Here is a 16,365-nt window from a genome sequence, read left to right on the forward strand (position 1 = left end):
TTATTTGTGCACATAAAGTACTTTTTCTCTAAATGGGCTCTTTAGAAAATAAATGTTAATAAAAAAAACAATATGTCTATCTGTCCCTCTAGGTGATAAATTTTTCCTCCACGACCATTGCTGTTTTTATTGGAGTGGTGGGCATTTTGTCCATCATAGCACAGGTAACACACACAAAAACACAAAAATAGGTGCCATTTACACTTGTCAGTTCAAGTGTCAGATATCCATATTAAATCTAGATGTAATTTAATACACCTTTGTTTAGACATAGCAATATATTTACATCTTCACTGGCCACATGACAAATCTGATAGATACAAATCAGGGCTGGCCGTACTAGGTATTTGTTAACTGCAAAAGAAGAATAACTTCTGAACTTTAGCAGATTAGTTAACATAATGTTTAAAAAGCCAGCTAATGACTACCATACATTTACACAAACAAATTGACAACTTGCAAACTGGTTGTTGAACATACGAATACAGAATGTGGCTTGTGCAAACTGTCTAAATGAAATATGTTAATGGGCACAGATAATCATATGTGCTCATACTAGTACAGCTTTGACTTACTTTTACTATTTATTAGAATTGTAAATGGTAAGGAATTAGACATGTTTCTTATAAAAGTACAAGGTTTAAATAAATTAGAAAAATTCTGTCCTTTTCCTCCTCAGACTCTCTTGCTCACACTGTTGATGAGGACTCTGGGTAACAAGAACACTGTCCTGTTGGGTTTGGGCTTCCAGATCCTTCAGCTGGCCTGGTACGGCTTGGGATCAGAGCCATGGTAAGATCTGTGTGCATGTGTTTTCTTTTATTGTGTAAGACAGCATTCATTCTGTTGATGTAAACTGCTCTGTCTTGAGTACAGTAATGTCAGTGATTCAGTAGGGCAGCAGCAAGGGACAATTCAACCACCGAAGCTACCTACTACCTAAAATCCCATCAGTGACTTGTGCCATAGGTTACAGTTGCTGCTATCCACCTAATCTAGTCAAATCTCATCATGAAGCTAAATAGAACATGTAGCGTAAATTAGAGGGAATGCTTAGCAATATGACATGATTAGCATAGTTACCTAATTTCATAAGCATTGTTTAATGACCCAGACCAGATAAACTTATAAACTGATGTTTTTGTTGGTTGACATGTTTGTTCAAAGGTGGTGAAAAGGTGTATAATTCAGGAAACTTATGTACCAGTAAAATGAGTTCCTTCTTCTCCTCACTTTTGTGGTTGCTCGGGTTTTTTACTTGACAAGAGACAACAATGAATCGACCATCCACTAAGCCCAGTGAGAGGCTCATGTTTGTGACAGTGGAACATGCTGAATTTTACTGATGGTTCAAAAAGCTTTATTGTCCCTTTGCAATTTGAAAACATTGCTTGAACACACTTTGAATAGCTTGAACCAAGAGCATTTATCTACATTATGAAGTGTCTCATTTTAACCCGTCCCAATTTCTAAAATGCACATCGAGGAGTGAGGTTCGTGCATCAATGAGGCTCCTCCGGGGAGTTAAAATCGTTACACTGATGTATCTTCGCAAAAGACTTTTCACCCGCCGCATGTAGGGTGACCACCCGTCCCGCGTAGCGCGTGCGCGCACAGCGTTTGAAGCCCAATTCACGCGTCCCGCAAATTGAGACCGTGTCACGCATAATCAACGCTTGAGCCAGGCCCAGACGGTGGGCTCTTGAGCGAGCGCCTGGTGGCCGGTTTGCCCCGGAGCCCGTCGGGCACAGCCCGAAGAAGCAACGTGGCACTTCTCCCTCCAGCCCATGGGCCCACCACCTGTGGAGGATCCAAAGGGGTCGGGTGCGCTGCACACTGGGTGCGGAGAAGTGCAGGGGCTTCGACGGACCAGACCCGGGCACAGAGGCTGGCTCTGGGGACGTGGAATGTCCCTCTCTGTGGGGGAGGAGCCGGAACTGTGCGGGAGGTGGAGCGCTATCAGTTAGATCTGGTGGGCTTACCTCTACGCACGTCTCGGTTCTGGAACCGTACTCCTGGATAGGGGTTGGACTCTCTCCTACTCTGGAGTTGCCCAGGGTGTGAGGCGCCGGGCGGGTGGGGGATACTCACAAGCCCCCGGCTGAGCGCCGCTGCGTTGGAGTTTACCCCGTTGGACGAGAGGTCGCCTCCCTACGCCTGCGGGTGTTGGGGGGGAAAACTCTGACTGTTTTTTGTGCGTATCACCAAACAAGAGTTCGGAGTATTCGGCCTTCTTGGAGACCTTGAATGGAGTCCGTATGGGGCTCCAGTAGGGGACTCCATTGTTCCCCTGGGGGCTTCAACGCACACGTGCAATGATGGAGATACTTGGAGAGCGTGATTGGAGGAACGGCCTCCCTGATCTAAACCAGAGCGTTGTCTGTTGTTGGACTTCTGTGCTAGTCATGGATTGTCCATCACAAAACACCATGTTCGAACATAGGATGTTCATAAGTGTACGTGGTACCAGAGCACCCTAGGCCAAAGGTCAATGATCGATTTTATAATCGTTTCATCTGAGCTGAGGCCGTATGTTTTGGACACTCTTGAAGAGAGCAGAGCTTCAACTGATCACCATCTGGTGGTGAGTTGGGTCAGGGGTGGGGGAAGACTCTGGACAGACCTGGTAAGCCCAAACGTGTAGTGCGGGTAAACTGGGAACGTCTGGAAGGCCCCTCCGCCGGGCTTTCAACCTCGCACCTCCGGCGGAGCTTTTCGTGCATCCCTGTGGAGGCTGGGCATTGAACGTGAGTGGACAATGTTCAAAGTTTCCATTGCTAAGTTGCGGCAGCGAGCTGTGGTCTTAGGGTCTTAGGTGCCTCAAGGGGCGGTAACCCACGAACCCCCTGGTGGACACCGTGGTCAGGGAAGCCTCCGACTGAAGAGGAGTCTTTCCGGATATGTTATCCCGGAGACTCCGGAGGCAGTTGCAGGGTACCGACGGGCCCGAAGGGCTGCAGCCTCTGCCGTGCAGGGCAAAGCAGCGGTGTGGGAGAAGTTCGGAGAAGACATGGAGAAGGACTTTCGGTCGGCACCAAGGTGCTTCTGGAAAACCGTTCGCCACCTCAGGAGGGAAGCGAGGATCATCCAAGCTGTATATAGTAGGATGGACTTTGTTGACCTCAAATGGGGAGGTAATAGAGCAGTGGAAGGGCACTTTGAGGACTCCTAAATCCAGCTGACACGCCCTCTGTGGTGGAGCAGAGCTAGGATATGGGGGATGTCGTCAATTTCCCTGGCGGAATCGCTGTGGTAGTCAAACAACTCCACAGCGGCAAAGCCCCAGGATTGTGAGATCCGTCCAGAAATGCTGAAAGCTCTGGGTGTGGATGGCTGTCTTGGTTGACACGCCTCTTCAACATTGCGTGAAGTCTGGGACGGTGCCTAAGGAGTGGCAGACCGGGTGTGGTTCCCCTCTTCAAAAAGGGGGACCAGAGGGTGTGTGCCAACTACAGGGGTATCACACTTCTCAGCCTCCCTGGTAAGTCTACTCCAAGGTGCTGGAAAGGAGGTGTATGCCGTAAGTCGAACCTCGGATTGAAGAGGAACAATGGCGATTCCGTCCTGCCGTGGACCAACGGATCAGATCTTTACTCTCGCAAGGATCCTGAGGGGGCCTGGGAGTTGCCCAACCAGTCTACATGTGTTTTGTGGATCTGGAGACTATGACCGGGTCCCCGGGAGAAATTGTGGGAGGTGCTGCGGGAATATGGGTGAGGGGGTCCCTTCTTAGGGCCATCCAATCTCTGTATACCAAAGCGAAGCTGGTGCCGGGTTCTCGGCAGTAAGTCGGACTCGTTCCAGGTGAGGTTGGCCTCCGCCAGGGCTGCGCTTTGTCACCAATCCTGTTTGTAATATATATGACAGGATATCGAGGCGTAGTCGGGCGGGGAGGGGTTGCAGTTCGGTGGCTCGGGATCCCATCGCTGCTTTTTGCAGATGATGTGGTCCTGATGGCATCATCGGCCTGTGACCTTCAGCACTCACTGGATCGTTTCGCAGCCGATGTGAAGCGCTGGGATGAGGATCAGCACCTCTAAATCTGAGGCCATGGTTTCTCAGCAGGAAACTGATGGAGTGCTCTCTCCGGGTAGGGATGGAGTCCTTACCTCAAGTGAAGGAGTTAAGTCTTGGGGTCTTGTTCGAAGGTGAGGGGACTATGGAGCGTGAGATTGGTCGGAGAATCGGAGCAGCTGGTGCGGTATTACATTCTGTTATCGCACCGTTGTGACGAAAAGAGAGCTGAGCCAGAAGCCAAGCTCTCGATCTACCGGGCAATTTTCGTTCCTACCCTCACCTATGGTCATGAAGGCTGGGTCATGACCGAAAGAACGAGATCAGGTACAACGGCCGAAATGGGTTTCCTCGGAGGGTGGCTGCGTCTCCCTTAGAGATAGGGTGAACTCAGTCATCCGAGAGGAGCTCGGAGTAGAGCCGCTGCTCTTCGCGTTGAAAGGAGCCAGTTGAGGTGTGTTCGGGCATCTGGTAAGGTGGCCCCTGGCGCCTCCCTAGGGAGGTATTCCAGGCACTCCAGCTGGGAGGAGGCCTCGGGGAAGACCCAGGACTAGGTGGAGAGATTATATCTCCAACCTGGCCTGGGAACGCCTCGGGATCCCCCAGTCGGAGCTAGTTGATGTGGCTCGGGAAAGGGAAGTTTGGGGTCCCCTACTGGAGCTGCTGCCCCCGCGACCCGATACCGGATAAGCGGATGAAGATGGATGGATGGATGGACAAACTGGTGTTGCATCTCGTTTATTTACTTCCAGTTCCTTAATTTTCTAAATAAAAGCATTTGCGTCAGAAAACGGCTAGATCAAAGAAACAAACTTACCAAAACACTCCTGCAGTTAAGGCGTATCGTCATAGGTGCTGCCAAAGAGAATGAAACAGAGGTCTTTGAGATTGTATCTTTAAATGTATGATTAATGGCTTTGTAACGCTAAATTATATCATGCTAAAAGAGTCAGGAAAAATGTCATCATCATTATCACCAGCTGATCATCTCTATCGAAAACATGGAAACAAAGAAACAGCATTGTTCTTGTAGTGCAGTGTAGAACTAGTTTGTCCTAGTATCATAATTATGGTAAAGAAAGAATGTGAGATCAGACTGTTGTTTTTTCTGACATAACACTAGTTGTAAGTGTCACTTTTAATGTTACAAGAGAAAAGTCTTTTAGGATTAGCACTAATCAATCTGGATAAAATGTTATGCTTGTTTCAGTCCAGTAAAGAGCAGGACAGACTAATCTGATAATGCTCCAAAACTAGTAGGACCTCACATGGCTAGTTAGCCGCTAAAGGTGGCAACTTTCGTTGGAACCACTAAAAATAATTTAAATGCTGAGTATTGCTCATGTATGCAGTTTCAGCATGTAGATAAATCTTGACAGGCCTACCGTACCCAGCTACAGTTATATTAGCTATGATTGGACAATCTCTGTTCACAGGAGGGGTTAAGCAAACAGTCAATCCATTATCAACATTGCCATCAATACATTTTTCGATAGATTAGCCACAATTTATACTTGAAAAAATATATATAAAAAATTAAATAAAACGTATAACTTATTAAATATAACAACTCCACTCTGTGCAGTCCTATCAGACTAATGCCAAGATGGATGATATTGCAAAAATGTCAGACACATATAGTACATGTTTTACCGTGTCCGTGTGTTTGTTAACAGGATGATGTGGGCAGCTGGTGCTGTAGCAGCGATGTCCTCCATTACCTTCCCAGCTGTTTCTGCTCTGGTGTCACAGTCTGCTGATCCTGATAAACAAGGTGACAAAGAAACCCTCGATCTGTTTCATCTCCACTGTCTTCTCTTCTCTTCTTTCACTTTTCTACTTTCTCTACTATCTCCTCCCCTCTTCTGTTTTCTCTCCTCACCTTTGGCTCCTTTTCTTCACTCATCCTCTCTGTCTCATCTCCTCTCCACTTTCTCCTCTCCTTTTGCTTCCCCCCATTCTCTCCCTTCTTCTGATTGATAGGTCAGTGAGTTATTGTGTATTTTTCAGATATAGGTTTGTGTTACTAAATAGGCAGTGAAATAAATCCGCTGCCCTATTTTAGCAGGTACAGCGTTGTCCACCATGTCAGCAATAACATGTCTCAAATAACATGACGTTTCCCCCTGCAGGTGTGGTCCAGGGGATGATCACAGGAATCAGAGGTCTGTGTAATGGTCTGGGTCCAGCTTTGTACGGATTCATCTTTTTCCTCTTCAACGTCGAGCTCAACACCATGGACCCCATCCAAGGAGAATTCAACATCGACCCCCTGCCTCGGCAAAGTCCCACTGAGGTACAGTATACATTCAACACCCTAACTGTCTTTGCCCAACCTCTCTTGCATTCTGCAGAGAAATGTGCTTAATTTTTGGCCTCTGGCATCTTACTTCCTAACATGGTCAGGTCCATATTTTTCTTCTTTTTGATAAAAACTGTAAACCGAATATGTCAGACTGAGTTTTTGCTTTAATTTTGGTTACAACTAAATTGTCAGTCCTCAACATTTCTGGCTCGCTCCTCTTTGTCATGCTATGTCAGCGAAGCAATACTGCTCTATTTCACTCATGACATGTTTAAATTGTACTGACAAGAAGTGCTGAAAAATATATTTATTTTTTAAGATAAACTTTACAGAGTAATGGCTCTAACATTGGTTAGCTAACGTCACCGGCATTGTCTAGTTTAGGCCCACCACTGCCTTCACAATAATACATGTGTAGCTTTATCATTAGCTTACTGCAGCAAATGAGTGGTGCAGGAAAGAAATCAATGAGTCTCCTCTGTAAAACGTAAGTGGTAAGTAGTAGAGGTGTGACAAGAGACATGACAAGATTTCTCGTCAAGGTAAAAAGTGTCTGCGATATCAGTACACAAGTGAAGAGAAGAAGCCTTGAAATTAACATAGAAGATCCCCCGCTGACTGAGTTTAAGAGCAATAGCAGAAGAAAAAGCTGCCTGTAAAACCCAGCGTTAGAAATGGAGTACCGCCACTCTCCTTCTCTCGCTCTCTCTCGCTCTCCCTCTTCCTCTCTCTCTCTCTCTCTCTCTCTCTCTCTCTTTCCCTCTCTCTCTGCCTTGCGCAGACCACTCTCTTTCTCTGTTAAAATGAGTTGGTAAATGGACAGCAAAACCTAACTTTAAATTAATGATATTAAACAAAGAGAAATGTTCTTCATTTGTCTTGTAATGGTCATACATTGATAGTAGCTACTTAGTAGTTTCTTTGTGCTTTGGAACATAATCAATGTGAAACAATAGTAAAATAAGCTTTCTTTCTCTCAATCTGCTGTACAATGAGAAATATAAAACAACTGTTTTCAACTACTGCCAGAAAACGCTTGGTTACATTGTGACCTTGGTTCTCTGAGTAAAGAGACTATCTTTCCACCATATATATGGAATAAGTAACAGTGTAGCTGTTAGTTATACAGGAGAGAAGCCAGTTACCTGAGTTTGTGGCAAAACCTTTCAGTGCTTGGTTTTCATTTTGGGATGAACTGATGTCTAGTTTTATTAGTACTACTACTCTACTCAACAAGGTAAAGGGAGTAGTTTGCGAAACTCCTACATCACAGATTTGTGGTTTCATGATGGTGCCCCCTATTTTAATTAAATAGTTCACTAGTTATATAATTAATAATGTATCCGATAATTAATAATTAATTAATTAATTAACTAGTTGGAGTGATGTTAGTTCTCGGTCGATGTAGAAGAACTTATTATACAGCCAACCATATACAGTTTTACCATATACAAGCTTATACAGTGGGCGGCTGTGACTCAGTGGTAGAGCGGCCGCCTGCTAATCGTAAGGTTGGTTCAATCCTGCAGTCCAGGGTTGAAGTGGCATTTAGTCAATGACAAAATTATGCTGTATTTAGGGCTGCACGATTATGGCCAAAATGATAATCACGATTATTTTGATCAATATCGTGATCACGATTATTCTCACAATTATTTGTTGATTTTAACCAAAACAAATTTTATTGTCACATAGGCTGTTTATAACTGCTTTCACATCCATATTGTGTTACATTCTTCTTATGTTGAACTTGTATAGACATACAGCTGCAACACATGTAAATGAAAATTAGCTATCTGAAATAAATAGCGTAGGATATATATATATTTTTAAAATGCATCTTTGAGAAAGCTCCTTCACTTGTTTTCAACAAGAACTGATTAAAAGAGCTAGAGAGAGAGGGAGTGCTACTCACAGAGCAACGGCTAATCATTATGAACGGGTCCAGCACGGGTCGAACGGCGGATACAAACGTGTGTATGAAATGTCTGTATCGTCACTGCGCTGCGTTTTTATGAACTATGATATTCTGCCCATGGGTCACATCTCTCGCCCTGTCCAGCTGACTCCGTCTAACACGCTATTACTCTACAAACTGAAGTTAGTTGCATTCAATAACTTCTTCTGTGTTCTTTGGAAACACTTGTACAAATACAGGTTTGCCCCTCATACTTAACAATATGATGCTGTGTTAATAAAAAATTAAAACTGTAGACAAACGTCAGAACGCTGCCCGGAGAGAGGAGAGTAGAGAGATCCAAACCCAGGCACGGCTTTACAGAAGAAATGGGTCATGTAACGCAAAATTAAACCATATCTCTGTCCTCTGTGACTGTCTACATCTAGAAACTGAGCTGACAGTGGTTTACGGAGCGGTAGATGCACTATGCAAAAAAACTGGAGCGTTCTATGAAATGACGCATTTAAAAAAAAAAAATCACCAAAATTTGATTGTAGGAAGTCAAAATCGTGATTGTGATTCAAATTCGATTAATTGTGTAGCCCTAGCTGTATTACGTATAATTCTTTTACATTGTATGATTTACAATTACTCTCAAACGTATCATCTGGTGTAAGTTAAAGTTACTAGGGTCAACGGGTAGATGACACCATTGACAGGCGACCAAACAAAATGTTATAATTTCTCCGGGTTTGAACATTGTTGGAAACATTTGGGATAATCTAAGCAACATTTAACAAAATATACAGTGTAACATCGGTATAGCCGGTTTTTAATCATTTTATTGATGAATTATCACATTTTGTACCTTTAAATGGAGAAAATAACAGCAGTATTGGATATACTTTTATAGTCAGTTGTGCTGCCAATAAGATTCTAAACAATTAAATGAAAAAATTATCTTTGTTTTTCTTACTCTCAGCGCGGCCTCATCCCTGGCCCGCCCTTCCTATTGGGGGCATGTAGCGTGGTCGTCGCCTTCCTCGTCGCTCTCTTTATCCCCGAGAAACCTTCCTGCTCCTCCTCTCCCTCCCAGCTGTCCCTCAGCGACAAGCCCCATCTGGATAGCAAGGAGACAATGTCCTCTCTGGCTGGTGTCCACATCAACACACCCCTCCCAGGCAGCGACGAGGAGACCCCTCCCGCTGCCAGCAACGAGGACTTTGAGCCACTGCTGCAGGACAGTATTGTTTGATGGAAAGGTGGACCGACCACAGAGGGTGGGGCTTACATAATAGTTTGATTGATTGGTATTTTGTAACAAAGATAAAGACAGTTTCTTTGCTGCAGGGCAGAACTTAGTGTATTTTTTTTGTCAGAAGATTGCGATTGACAGCAACAAGTTTCCTTGTCAGTAGGTGGTTCTGACATGTTACTTCAGCTACCGGGGGAGAAGGCAGTAACATATTGTGAGTTACAAATATGAATGTTTCTTTCACAAGGATGCAGGAGCAAAGACCTGGAATAAGATATCATCGTGATTTGACAGAAGAGACCAAGATGATTATTTGACTGCCAGAATGATGGTGGGGCCAACACAGTTTAAAGGGAAACCATTGTTTGATTGATGGGAGGAGGGACTAACTGTGTTTTTTTATGGAATGGGTGTGTCCAGGTTTGGATACACCCACATACAATCACCTGAAGGAAAAGAGTGAAGGGTATTTTTGAAGTTTTTAATGGAAGGATTATAGTTTATCTTTATGCTTGAAATTTTTGATTGATTTTGTGGTAAACAAGATAACTAACCTGCAACATTTACAGCAGGCAAAACATTAGTGTTGAAAAATGTAAAGAAGTTTTTCATTTTTTGGCAAAGTTAAGGCAAACTTTATTCCTTTTCAGTTTACAGTATCTTACCTGCTACAAGCTATCAATCGCTTATAAGGAATGAATGTGACAAGCTGAGTGATGAGTCAGCCACCTGAAATCCAATATGTCAAAAATATGATTGAAATAGTTACTTTCAAGGCCAAGTTTCCACTTTAATTTTAATTTCTCTAAATTAAGTTATTTGAAAGTTGTCAAAACAACAATACCCCTTACTGGATAGTTTCTGCTCGTAATTCACTAGTTATTGTCCCCGTTTATCATTCTACCTCAGATCAGCGTGTTTTTAAATCACACTCATCCTCTATTCTCTCAACTTCTATAACGTTTGTTTTATATCAAAGTCACTTTATGAATGCTGCTGGCAGTGGGAAGGCCTCAGAGCCGCAACTTTATCTTTAGAGCTCCCAGCATCAACAATGCTGAAACCATATTTTGTTATGGTAACTGCAACTTTAGCTTTAGCAGTCCAAGCACATCAACAGTGTTGGTACTATATTGTTTATGGTTACAGTATTGCTCTTATTTAAATTGTTTAATTTCAGTTAAAAATGGTTTGCTAGCCCAACTTGTCCAATATAGAAAAACACTTTCAATAAATGTAGATTCTTAGATTTAGTGCCAACAGTTGTTTTCACACTTTAGGTGTTTTTTACCTTTGTCAAAAAAGAGTTGATGCTCTAATTGTGCTATGCCGAATAAGTCCTGATGCAGCGAACATTTACCTTACAACTGTTTCAGCTGTCGGCATCTTTCCGGATTTTCCCATAATGTGTCTTCATCCCCAGACAGCATGAAACATGGCTAATATTAGCTGACATGAAAGAACAATGAAAACTTAAAAGTGAACCAATATCTTGAAACATTTTTCCATTTTACTCTCATAGATGGGTTACATGACCATGGTGACTTGCTTCTATGCTGTTACTGGTGGATTTCAGCCATGTGTAGCCAACAAGTTGACAGAAACGCTCCTAAATTGTATTTCTTTTGCAAAATTGCAAAGGTTTGCTTAAAATTGGATTAGCAGTTGAATGTCAACAACAGCTAGTGACTGGAACTGGATACTTTTTCCTACTTTTTTAGGATTCTTTAGATATCACACATGTTGGTGTATTGGTTCTAATTGGACAACGGGTGGCACTGTCATACTTTTTTTAATATAAAATGATAATATTTAGTTACCATGGATTTTCAAAATTACACCAAATGTGGTATGCACATCCTGTATTTTCCACACCATATTTGGTGGCCATATGACACAATGTAGCGCGTAGCACACCAGTTCGTTGTTTAAAATGCCACCATATATAGTTTGCACAACTTGTACATTCTTTTACCATCATAACTTGTTATATTACATATTACTCAGCCTCATGGTGTCATTGTGCCATCTAGTGCGTTTCTAGAATGTAGGTTTAGAAATGCTACTAGTTGGCAGCATTACAAAAAAAGGGTCGGTGGGCCTTCGATTTTAAATCGGGCAGAGTGCTTGGACCCCATTAACTTTCTTGCAAAGCTTTTATGTGAGATCAGTTTGTCATTGTTGTGGTGAGGGTGTCTCATAACCCACTGTTCTATAGTGTATGATTTTGAACACATGGAGGTCAGCTGGACTGGTATTTGAATTTGATTTTCTAAAAGCGTGTTGCAGATATGAGGTTTTTCCCTGACAGCAGTGATATTTCTGTGAATGAACATATACTTGAAGCATCAGAGATATATTTCACAAAAGCTTTAGAGAAGATTAAGGAACAGTTTGGCAGTAAATAACTGACAGTGTGTACATGGGTATTTTCTTCATAAGCTTAAAATGTAAATGTGAATGATATTATGGTTTGTATATAACTGATGTACAATGGGATTGGCTTGTTTGTTGTGGCTCAATGGCACTAACACTGGATTGGGGGTTAATTCCCTTTGTGCAGGTAAACAGTTATATAAGACCAACAGTCAGATTAGATAACAAAACAAAAAATAAATTTCCCCTTTCTGTTATTCACACCTGAGTATGATTACATGTAAATGGGCTGTATTTATTTAGTGCTTTTCTAGTTTTAACAACTCAGAGCACTACAATGTGCCGCTTGCTTATCAGATAAACATTCACACACCCATGACACAGCATAGGGGGAAATTTGGGGTTCAGTGTCTTGTCCAAGGACACTTCAACATGGGACTGCAGGGCCAGGAATCGAACCACCAACCTTCCGATTGGTTCTGACCGCTCTACTGCCACAGACATGCACACCAGTTTCCCAGTAATTTTATTTTAATCTTTGGTCATAGTCAATGTATTTACATGTTGACGATGATGACGATGATGATAATGATGATGAAACAAAAAGAAAATGCTCATTCAAATCTTTGTAACTTATCTACTTTTTAAATCACATTTGAAAGGTGCTAGATTAGATCAACGTATCTGCAATTTGACAGATCTGCTTTTTAATAATTTCTTCAATCAAATGTCATCTGTTTTAGCATTAATGACTGTCCTTTTGCTGCCATTATCATTTAAGATTTAAAACTTTTTCATATGTAAACCAGTTTCTTTTGAAATATATATCATGATTTAGGCCTCTGAAAACCAGGATGAGTGATAATCCAGGATTTTTCAGCCAAGATATGATGTTTGTATCAGTATAGACTCAAACACAGATCATAAGTAGGATATTAGTGTGCATCTTAACACTCACAGTTATTTAATTAAAAACTGCACTCTCAGTCCAGGAGTAGTGAAACTGACTCAACAGTGTAAATATTGTACATAAATTGGATGTGTGTACATGTGAAGAAATTAATTGTATATGGAATTCACTGTAAGTACACTTTGTCCGTTGTCTTGTCTGGAAATGTACCAGCCAGTTGTTGGTTATTGGAAATTAAAACATTTGGCATCCGTGTGAAGTGCTTTTTTCAGACTATAAAAGACTATTTTGTTTTTGTTTTGTAGATTTGTTGTATGTTCTTTGTAATGCATTTCTGTAACTGTACACACATTTAGTTAAGTACATTTTAATTTGATAAACTCTTTATAGAGCTGTGTAGATTGAATTATTACTTTATGTTATCACTATTATTACTTCAACTTTTTGAAAGAACAAAATCATACATGCAAAACTGTTACCTTGTAAAGGAGATCTGAAGACGTTCTATTAACGTGCTAATTTTAGTTATAATTTTACTTATTAACTATTATAGTTCCTGTTACTATATTTGACTATTATTATTATAAACAAAATATTCTATGATGCTATGTTATTACTGTTGTTGTATATTTGATATGTTTAAATTATTGCATTTTAGATGATGGTAAAAGTAGGATTGACCTTGGAAACAGCAGGTCTATTACTGGAATTGAAGGTTTGTGTATTCATGAAATGATCAAAAGCTCTAGAACAGCTACTAAACATCTACTGAAATCAACAACTAAGTTAAACTGCATTCAATTTAATTAAATTGAATTGAATTAAAAAGTAGAAGAAAAGTACTGCAATAGAAGTACCTCTTGTTTGTTGACATTTGGGCAACAGCTTCCTCATTAAGGACATGAACTCAAATCAACAGTGACCTCTACTGGGCAATGCGAGTCATTGCTCACTTATGGTCCAAAAATCGTCCAGTTAGAGTCTGGAATGTGGGTCACGTGACCTAGCAGCCGCGTAGAAGAAGGATTGAACGGCAACAACAAATATGGAGGTGCCCCTGTTTAATTACACACCGGAGAGGTACTGGACGGAGGAGAAAGAGAGGGCGCTCATAGCGTTTTTCTCCAGTAAGTCAAACACTCTATAACAGCAACTTTTCATTTAATAAAAGTTGCTGTTTTCATCAGTGTGTTGTCGTACGCTGCAACTAATGGTAGCAACCGTTGCTGGATGAGACCGGCGGCTGCTGGAAATGAGCGATGCAGACAGAAAACAGCAATGGCGACTAGCAACTGAAGTCTAGTTTGCAGTTATTCTCCTGAAAAGACGCAACAACTGCGTCTTGATTTATGTTTCTTAAAACTTGTAGGTCTGAATTTAAATAAATGAAGTAAACATGAAGTTTGTTTGATTTGTAATGAAATTGAAATGGCGTGGAAATGGAGTGAAGGGGAATATCCATTTTAACTCAGTTTTTTCATCTTTTTGTTATTATTAACCTGTAGCTAACGTTACATTTATTGACGTCAATATTCATATTCTAAAGTTGCAGTGCTACTACAATATTTTTTACACATGGCACACCTGGTGAGTGAAATTACTATCTAAAGGTAATTCCACATATTTTTCACGTAGAAACATCCTAAAAGAAACACCCATTTGCCTGAATAAAGCAACCATATTAAACGTTATAGTTCATAAAGCTCCCCACACACCACCACTATTTAAATGACAGCACTGTTCTGATCACAAGCCAAAATACACCATACTCTATACTGTAGATAATATACTATACATACATTTAAATGTGTTCCTGTACAAAGAAAAATAAAAAACACGAGTGGACTTTTCTGAAACATACAAACAAGTATCAGTCAAGTCTGCAGAAGATTTTGATTGGCCTTGAACCAGACTAACATACAGGTTAATGATTTGATTTGAGTGGGTTTCCTTCAGCCATATTTCAAATTGCATTTAATATTTGTAAATTTTTTGCGTTAAAATGTCTACATTTCCCATTTTAACGATACTTTTTTTTTTTTCAGATCTTGGTTGTTTTTAACTTCATATTTTAAGCGGCGGAAGGATTTTAGTAATCAAACTTCTGTATCCTAAGTTGTCAGAGGAACAAGCTGAGCAAATTTCAGCACTAATATATAATTTTTTATGTAAAACCGCCTAATTCAGTGTAGTTACCTTTTTAAATCCCCGGATCCCTTTGTTTTGAAGAGGAGACCTCAGTGAAAAATTTGGCTCATAGTAAAAACCTAATTGGAAGAATCCTATCTGGGAGAAACTGACTGCAATGAAGGCATTGCTCCATCTTTTGTTATTGTTTTGACTAAATTTCAAATATCTTGTTTGCTTTTATTTCCCAGAGCATAGTTGTCTTTGGAACCACAAGTCAGAGAGCTACAAGAACCGACAGCTGCGATGGAAGACCCTGGAACACCTCAGGATCCTTCTCTCAGCTCACCCCCCACCTGTTACTTTCACAGGTAAGGATGTGGTCGGCGCCATTGATTTTCAAAGCTGTATTTTGCCTAGGAGAAAGAATATCTAATCTTCCACTCTTCTGTTTTTCTTTCCAGTGGAAGACATTAAAAACAAGTTTAAAAACCTTCGTACCACCTTTCAGCGTCAGTACAAAATGATGAAAGCGAACAAGGTGTGCAGGTCGGACAACGTGTTCCTGCCGCAATGGAAGTACTACCAGCAGCTGATGTTCCTGCAGGGCTGCTGGGACCAGGATGACGGCCCTGACGATCAGTCACTCTCGCTGCTGACTGTTCCACAGGAGGAGAGCCAGCCAATCCTCACTTCCCCAGGGCTAATCATCTCCTTCCTCCCCACGCTGTCCACCTCCTCTTCGTCCTCCTGCATTGCCTCCAACATGATGGTTAAATGTTATTGGACTGAAGAGAGGGAACGTGCACTAATAGCTTTCTACTCTGGTAAACAAAACACCAATTTCAGATTCAGAATGATTCATTTTTACTACATAGGAATTTGTATACAAAGATAAAACCTTGTAATGGTTTGGATGCTTACAATGACTCTGTTTCATAGTAAATGGGTGTTATTGTGTGTTGTTGTGCACAGAACATAACTGTCTCTGGAACAAGAAGTCAGAAAACCACAACAACCGTCAGCTCAGACTGAGGCTGCTGGAGGCTCTGAGGAGCCAGCTGTCTGACCACTCAGTGTCTTTCTCAGGTAAATATCACATGTTCCTGCTAGTTTGCTGTTAGGGTTCAATAATCTCTGGAGGTCAAAAATACAATACTAGCAGTATTTTCGCATACAGAAATTCTAGAATTCTAGGCACAGTGGGTAACAACGCAAATTAATGAATAAATGAATGACATATTTTTATCACACACACACACACATATATATATATATATATATATATATATATATATATATATAATACATATACACACACACAGTACAGGCCAAAAGTTTGGAACCACTTTCTCATTCAATGTGTTTCTTTTATTTTCATGACTATTTACATTGTAGATTATCACTGAAGGTATCAAAACTATGAATGAACACATATGGAATTGTGTGCTTAAGAAAAAAGTGTGAAATAACTGAAA

At 41.2% G+C, this 16,365-nt stretch overlaps 2 protein-coding genes across 2 annotated transcripts in view; both read left to right on the forward strand.

Annotated features, from left to right (window-relative positions):
• Positions 1-13,014, forward strand: part of mfsd14ba (major facilitator superfamily domain containing 14Ba) — a gene marked incomplete at its 5' end in the record, with an annotated part of 36,660 nt that extends 23,646 nt beyond the window's left edge. The window contains 5 exon segments of the mRNA XM_032540312.1: positions 93-164; positions 680-792; positions 5,691-5,788; positions 6,147-6,310; positions 9,202-13,014. Coding sequence (XP_032396203.1) covers positions 93-164; positions 680-792; positions 5,691-5,788; positions 6,147-6,310; positions 9,202-9,474 — 720 coding nt within the window. The 3' untranslated portion in view covers positions 9,475-13,014.
• A 739-nt stretch (positions 13,015-13,753) lies between these two features.
• The window catches only part of LOC116704688 (uncharacterized), a 12,632-nt gene continuing 10,020 nt past the window's right edge, over positions 13,754-16,365 (forward strand). The window contains exons 1-4 of the mRNA XM_032540311.1: positions 13,754-13,887; positions 15,139-15,258; positions 15,352-15,714; positions 15,863-15,976. Of these exons, the coding sequence (XP_032396202.1) occupies positions 13,806-13,887; positions 15,139-15,258; positions 15,352-15,714; positions 15,863-15,976 (679 nt within the window). The 5' untranslated portion in view covers positions 13,754-13,805. The remainder of the gene's footprint in view (positions 13,888-15,138; positions 15,259-15,351; positions 15,715-15,862; positions 15,977-16,365) is intronic.

This window comes from Etheostoma spectabile, chromosome 16 (genome assembly GCF_008692095.1).
Source record: "Etheostoma spectabile isolate EspeVRDwgs_2016 chromosome 16, UIUC_Espe_1.0, whole genome shotgun sequence".
In the NCBI taxonomy this organism is placed as follows: domain Eukaryota; kingdom Metazoa; phylum Chordata; class Actinopteri; order Perciformes; family Percidae; genus Etheostoma; species Etheostoma spectabile.